We start from the raw sequence: 8,099 nt of genomic DNA, 5'->3' as shown, positions 1-8,099 counted from the left end.
TTTATTAGGTACATGATGATGCATTCCATAGCTTTGCATATCAGACTTGTCAGGCTAATGGGGCGATAGTTCCCAGGGTCTGTAGTTGCTCCTCCTTTGTGGAGAGGGATGGCTGTAGCAGTGCGCCATTTGGTAGGGACAAAGCCTGAGGTGAGACTGTGATTGAACAGGGCAAACAGGTGAGGTGCAGTTCACTCTGCAGTTCATGTAGAACACAGCCAGGGATATTGTCAGGTCCCATAGAAGCTGTATTCTTGGCCTTGGACAGTGCTGTTTTAACCTGCACAGCAGTAATACTGGGTGCCTGGCAATCTGTTGGTATTGTGATTGGTCCTTTGGTGGGGAAAGAGGGGAAAGTTGGCACAGAATCTGTCAGCCAGTATATTGGCAATATCTGTTGGCTCGGTATAGGTGGTGCCATTCTGCAACAGCTCTGAGCAAATCTGGGTATTGCTGTGGAGATTCTTTGCATAACTATAGAAGGCCTTGTGGTTGTCTTTACTCTCTGCTGCAATTCTGTTTTCATAGCTAGCTTTAGAGGATTTGATGAGGGATCTCAACTTTTTGCTGAGGCTGATAAGGGAGTTTTTCCAGTCTTGAGACTTCATGTTATTTCTCATCAGTTTCCTCCTTCTGTTGTAGAGTTTGTTTATGGCAGGGAACCACCAGATTGGCTTCCTTTTTTTTGGAGGAGAGAGTCTTGGTTCTATTGGGTATGGCGAGATCCATGCATTTCTCAGTAAATGAGAGACAGCAAATATGCAGATTATGATAACAGTCATGCAGAGAGATTCAGAAACATAAAAAGTATTCACCCTGCACAGCTGCTGTCACTGATTCTGGACCCTATAAACTGCCAGTGTTCATAATGCTAGGATGTTTGTGATAGCAGCAGTTGTAGCAGAGCAGCACATATTAGTGCCATCTCTTGGAACTACTAACTGCCTGTGATGTTGTGTGCACAGACCCTTCATGCCAGTGCATCTCCATCAGTACCTGGTGTATCACCACTTGGCTGAACAGCAGTTTGTGTTAATATGTCTCTCACATGCAGAATCAAGGAGATGCATGGGTAGCCCATTCCACTTGACACTAAGGCAAATTCCAAATGTATTTTCAGGTTTCTATAATTTTCAGTGTTTTACTCTAAACATTCCACGTATGTGCCTTCAGTCCCTTCTTTGTGAATTAAACTGGGCAAAAATATTAAGATACAGCCTGAGAAAGGATTTTACTTAGTCACAACGACATCATCTCTGACCCTAATAGAATCAAGATGTTATCTTCCAAAAAAAGGAAGCCAATCTGTTGGTCCTCTGCCATAAACAAACTCTACAACAGAAGAAAGAAAATGTTGCAAAAAAGAGTAAAATCCCATGACTGGAGGAACTCCCTGGTCAACCTCAGTAAGAAGCTGAGATCCCTCATAAAATCCTCCAAAGCTAGTTACACAAACAAAATTGCCACTGACTCTAAAGACAACCACAACGCATTCAATAGCTATGTCAAGAATCTAAATGGGAACACTCAGATCTGCTCTGAGTTACAGCATAATGGCACTAAATATACAGAACCAACTGATATTGCCAACATCCTAGCAGATAGGTTCAGTGCTAACTTTACCCTCCTCTCACCCCTTAGAGGGCCCATCTCTATACCAGAAGAATGCAAAGTTCCTATAATCACGGCTGCACAGGTAAAAAACACACTCTCCAAAGCCAAGAACGCAGCATCCATGGGACCTGACAATATCCCAGGCTGCGTTCTACACGAACTACAGAATGAACTGGCACCCTACCTAAGCACCATGTTCAATCATAGCCGCACCTCAGGCTTTGTACCCACTGAATGGCGCACCGCGACAGTAATCCCACTCCACAAAGGGGGAGCCACGACGGACCCCGGGAACTACCGCCCCATTAGCCTGACGAGCCTGGTCTGCAAGGCCATGGAACGTATCATCATGGAACTCATAAACAAAGACATTGGTAATCTCCAAACTCTGGACCCTACTCAGTTTGGATTTGTAAAAGGCAGATCATGTCTCCTAAACCTAATTGACTTCTTTGAAGCAGTCACCAAAGCCATAGATGAGGGTAAAATGGTTCACACAGCTTATCTAGATCTTGCCAAGGCTTTCGATACCATCCCCCACTCTGAAATTATAGATAAGCTCACTAAACTAGGTATAAATCCCTATGTCACAAGATGGGTTGCCAACTGGCTCACGGACAGAATCCACTCTGTGAAAGTAGCGGATTCCAAGTCCGACATCAATCCAGTGACAAGTGGAGTACCACAGGGTTTAGTCATGGGTCCTCTCCTGTTTGGTATCTACTTCTCTGAAGTGCAGGCCAACACAGAAGGTCTTTGGCTAACAAAGTTCGCAGATGACTGCAAACTAGGAGCCATAATCAAAACTCCTAATGATGTGGACAAACTACAAAAGGGCCTCACTGAGACAGATATCTGGTGTCAAAGCCATGGCCTGAAGTTCAATGCCAAAAAGTGTATTGTCATCCCCTTTGGTAAAAACTCTGTACCCATGAATTACCACATAGCTGGTAGTCTACTTAATGCCGAAAATGTGATAAGAGACCTTGGGACACAGGTGAACAGTAGTCTCTCCTTTGATAATCACATTGCCACAGTGGTTAGGAAATCCTTCTATGTGGCTCATCTCATCACAAAAGGATTCTCATCCAGGAAAAAAAAGGTCATTGTTCCCCTCTACTCATCACACATTAGACCCATTATAGAGTACAGTGCCCCTTTTGGTATGTACCTCACAAGACATCTACAACAACTGGAAAGGCCACAGAAATACCTCACAAAGAGGATTACTGGCCTCAAACAGATGCCCTATGCAGACCGTCTCAAAAAAACTACAGCTTTACTCCATCGCATATCGCCTACTCAGGGGCGATCTCTACCTAACATACAAAGCTATGTCAAACCCAGAGCTGTTGGACATGCTCCACTTAAAGAAATCCCATTCCATCCGAGCTACACACTCTAGGGACCTTAACCTTGTCACCACAATAAACAGAACATGCTGGAGGGATAGATTCCTGTCCCAGAGACTTCCCATATTCTGGAACAGACTACCTTTCTATGTCAAACAGAGCTCCTCATTAGCACTCTTCAAGAAAAATCTTGATGATTGGATGGGAAATGGGAAATTCACCCCGGGGATCACTTCTGTGGCTCTGCTCAACAGGGGCAAAGGAAAATAATTTTCTTGGGTGGTGAAAGCCAGGGTACATTTTTTGGCTAGGCTTGTATGGGCCCTAAGGCCGATAGCCTAGTACCTACCTATGAACCTATCAACATATGAGAATTCTGTAATGACAGTATCACATTTCAGTAATTTTTTTCCTATAGAAAGCATGCTGAAAACTGGTGGAGAAAATAACCAAGGAATAAACATGAGCTGAAAAGCCCCAATATGAAATGCATTGACATCAGAAATGCTGTTCTTGATTGCTTCCAGGAAGGTAGTAATTCTGCAGTATCACAGTGGAAGTTTAGGTGATTGGAGTTAAGGGCTGGAAGCCTATACTAGGAAGGTCAGGTGGACTGAGAGAGCTATCACTGGACAGTGTAGATCAATGAAGTGCAAAAAACTGTGGCTCCACTTCTAATTAACTGAGTAATGAAGTCCTGAACTACTCTTTCGCCAAAAGCTAAAAAAAAAAACATTTTCTGCTTCTACCTGACAATCCCTTTATGTAGCGTTTGCTGCAGTACCTTTTATCTTGATTTGAAGAGGGAAAATGTTACCTAAGATCCGTGTTTTTTTGACTTCCATCCAAACAGTAGCATATGTTTTTATGCTGAAATAAATGTGATTGTTCTTTCTGGCAACTATATTCCTTATTTCAGGATGGGACACTAACAGACTGAATAACCATTTCCCACATCATTATTTGTGAACCTGACACTGGGACATTCCTTCTGTCATTGTCATTAGAGGAAAGCATCCCTGTGGAAGGGTGTTCATTTAAAGGGTACCATATGATAAAGGACTACATACCTACCAGTGGTCAAAAACTAAGCTGGCACAGAGGAACCAGGAATGTGTGTATCTAAAAATATTATTTTAGGAGGGGATATCACTTGAGGTGCACACTGTGTCTATATCTGATTTACTGGAAGTACAGCTGAAGTTTTACAAAGCAGATAGTTGTATTAATTTCATGTAAGTAACTCTGCTGCTGGCACCTCCCACAGTTCCAAACTGGGAATTTTTTCACTGATGGTTAGAGTACATACTCTGGGGTGACGTTGTATATTTTTGTGAGGGCATGGACAGAAATGGTAGAAAGGGAATTCAATGCTGTAGTCAAAGAAGTGGTTAATTTTTTTATCCTGATTTAAACCTAAGTGTCTGTGAAGATTGTAACAGTCTCATTGAACATGGCAAAGTTGCATCTGGTCATGAAATTAAACTGGACCATGAAATAAATGTAAACTATTTGGAGTATGTCAGTCCTATCATAATGAAGAAGCAAGACTTTAAACCAGCAAAATAATAAAATACCCTGCTCTTCTTGCCAGTTAAGTATTTCAGAACGAGATTAACATACAGAGCTGTATAATAGTTCTCCCATCCAAGGCCACTAAATTAGATTGCTTATGGAAATGGAGCATACAAATATGACAGTAAGGTCCACTCTTGTACACTGTCCCCATTCAGTTGCTGTTGCACTCGTTAACACAATAAAAATGCAACAACACACGTTGTGCAATAATTCAAAAGTGGCATAGTGGCATTTGTCTGTCTTTGTGTCCAGTGCAAGTACTGGAGCATTTTGTATTGTTTTTGAGAACTGCCCCCAGATTATTTCATTAATTTGAAAATTCCTGACATATTTCGTCAGAATTATCATCTGTCAAGTCAGTCTAATTTCCGCTTGTGTGGGCAATGTACAAAGTGCATACTACCATAAGGTACTTACAGTCAAATAACAGGAGGTTTACAGTTTTAGTTTGTTTATACACGGCTGTGAAAAAAAAGTAAGCAAACAATACTTTTTTATATTTAGGGATGGGGCAAGGATTTATTTAATTAACTAATTAATTGGGTATTTTTAACAGGGATAGAACACTGATCTACATGGGCCATTTCAGGCTCAGACCAGGTAAAGATAAAACATGAATACACAAAAGTATACTAAAACTGTCACATAACTGGAAAAGATGAATGAAGAGAGATGAGAATAACACTAATTCACATGTTTATACAACAATGCAAGTAGTAACAGATGTTTATAACACCCAGTGTACAGGACACAATAAATGCCAAGTTGAACCTATATTAGTTTGTATATATGGGGGGTCTGTCGCTCTGGTGTTAAGATGTAGTAGACTAAAAGTACCGAATGAGTTAGTTGCGGTTGCATAAGCATGTTGTGTACTCGTTTCCTTGTATATGAAGAAGTATATACTTGTACCAGCAAAGCAACGACGCTGAAAATAAATTCGAATGTGGTGGTAAAGACAGACCCCCCCTCCCGAAAACACACACACTGGCAGCTGAAATCTCTGTGTTTGATTTAAAACCTTCACAGAAACACAATCGCCTACAAATCAGAAATGTGTCTCCGTTGTTATTGTAAGCAGCGCATGGGATCCCCTTCGGGAAGTGTACTCTCTGCTCAGCGCCTGCTGATGGATTGATGGAATGCCACACGTGTTAGCCTGAAGGCAAGGCTGCGTGGTCGTGCCGGGTGGGCAGGCGGGTGACCAGGACTACTCGGGGAGGCTCCCTAACATTAGCTGTCAGAAACTCAAACTGGCCTCTCGCCAGACAAGACGTAATTCACTACAGATCGGAGTAAAGAGAGGAAGGGGTGGCGGCAAGTTTAGTAACCCTTCTCTTTGCAGATGTAAAAGATAATTTCTATGCACGGGGGCTATCAAAGGGCGGGGAGAGGAGGACAGAGTAACTCCAGAGAGTGTCAGCTTTTCTCACGGTTTATCTACATTTTAGTGGTATAGTTATCGGAATGTCCCAACAACTACGGATGTGGGGGTGCATCAGTACATGGTGCCACTTAGTTGTGCTGACCCTCATCACCTCTGCGAGGGTGGCAGCCAGGGATGCCGAAGCTGGTGCTACAGCTGCCCAAATCCGCAGTGTGCGCTGCACCTCGCGCTGCCTTGCTCTGCACATCACCCAACTTACATCCTCTTTTGGCAACTTGCAGGTAATGAAAAATACTTCACTTTTGAATGGCTTTTTGTTTCCAATAAATGTGTTTTTATCCGCACCTGAGTAAATTGTTATTACGAGTTACTGATACCCATACAATTCCCTATATCAATTAAATCTTGCAGAGCTGAACTGACAGTTTTAAGTTGAACGAGTTATTTGATTATTATTATCGTTACTATTGTCATAATTATTACTGTAATAACCAATCGCCGAATATTAAATGAGCTGAAGCTCTTTTAAAAAAGCGCGTTCGATTCTTAGGAGGAACGTTTTGCTTGTACGAACGATATGCTTGCTTATTGTCTTTGAAACTTTCGAGATAAAGCTGTAATGATAAAACACACAGAACAAAAATAACCGTATGTATGTTTAGTTTCATTTTTTGTCTTCTGTTGAAATGCATTGCACATAGGGTTACCACCTGTCCCACTTTGCGAGGGACAGCCCCTCTTTGGACGGTTGTTTCCTGACCAAAAATATTAAAAATAGCAAATGTCCTGAGATTGTAGGACATAATTATGTCCCATATGTAATGTAATAGTTGCATAAAATAGTTATTTCTGTATCTAAAATACCTACATGTTACAAGAAACAGGATAAGCAACTAAACTGCTACAAGAATAAGCTTTTATTTAGGCAAAAAAGGAAAGTTCTATTCTTTGTACTGACCGTGGGATTGTGTCGGCCTGTAAAATCCGATGTGTGTCCCGAAAATGTCCCACTATGGCCATTTGAAAAGGTGGCAACCCTAATTGCACAAGAAACTCGAAGGGTAGAGGTAGGTGACCTGTTACTCTCCAAAATGTGAACATTTTATTTTTCTGAAAGGAATATCTTCGTATAATATACCTCATATAATCCTGATAAGGCAATACATATACTTTTAAGCAGGTCTAACTCTGAAGAAATATGGTAAATATCACCAGCAAAACAAAACTTAGGGGTAAAAATCGCCGATGCGCCTACATTCTAGTAGATGAGATGTATGAGGAGACCTTCCAAAATTCGAGGGTCATAACAATGTTGTTTTGTTTATATTCACACGGCATATGCTTTTAAACTTAAGAAAATCATATTCTACCGAGGTTGTCTAGTGATGTATTACAATACTTAATTTATTTATTTGTTTTTAAATCAAGTGGTACATACATGTTGCATGTTGAACTCTTGGCTGCCTGCTGATCTTCCCTTCTGTTATGCCTTTTTTGTCTTTTTGAATTTTCTTGCTGTTATTAGTACTGCACACACGTATCAAATGATTAATGCAACAAGTGCGGTGTCACTCACACGTTCTCAATGATTGCAATGCTGGACTGGTTTGGTGCTGGCTTGGACGTTCTACCAATACCGTTGTTAGTTTTTATAATAATCAGCTTACACTGCTGGATCAGGTTGATTTGCTTATAAATGCCACCCTACCAGGTCACATCATACTGAAGTCTTAGAATAGATCTAAAACATAACAATGGAAACTGCACTTTTAGCAAAATAGCAAACAACTTATGGAATGTTAACGTTTATGTTTTTTCAAGAGTATATTTTCACCAAAACGAATGGTAAGAGATTATAGCAGGAAACATAACAGTTCATGTGTTAAGGAATGTAGTAGTTCAAGGACAGTTTGAGGAAATGTATGTTAAGTTTAGCCTGCTTCAACACATATCCTGAGAAATTTAATCACAGAAAGGTCTTCTGATATACATCAGAGAGGAGTAGTTTAAAATGTTTTAGAAAATGAGGTTTTGTTATGCATTTATTTGTCAGTAAGGCATTATACAGTAATCTTATTGTAAAATGTTATTCTGGGTAAGATATAGACCGTGTAACAATCCATGCAACAGACAGCCATGAGATGTTTAAAATGCAGCAGGCATCTTCA

At 40.8% G+C, this 8,099-nt stretch overlaps 1 protein-coding gene across 2 annotated transcripts in view; it reads left to right on the top strand.

Annotated features, from left to right (window-relative positions):
* Positions 1-5,767: 5,767 nt before the first annotated feature.
* Positions 5,768-8,099, top strand: part of LOC122801161 (anosmin-1-like) — a 1,574,635-nt gene continuing 1,572,303 nt past the window's right edge. Inside the window, exon 1 of one of the 2 annotated variants that reach the window (XM_044070721.1) lies at positions 5,768-6,212. In XM_044070721.1, the coding sequence (XP_043926656.1) occupies positions 6,012-6,212 (201 nt within the window). In that variant the 5' untranslated portion in view covers positions 5,768-6,011. The remainder of the gene's footprint in view (positions 6,213-8,099) is intronic. The other variant, XM_044070720.1, reaches the window with a different exon arrangement.

This window comes from Protopterus annectens, chromosome 4.part1 (genome assembly GCF_019279795.1).
Source record: "Protopterus annectens isolate FY-2018-M chromosome 4.part1, PAN1.0, whole genome shotgun sequence".
NCBI lineage: Eukaryota > Metazoa > Chordata > Ceratodontiformes > Protopteridae > Protopterus > Protopterus annectens.
This window is presented reverse-complemented; position numbering and strand designations above follow the sequence as displayed.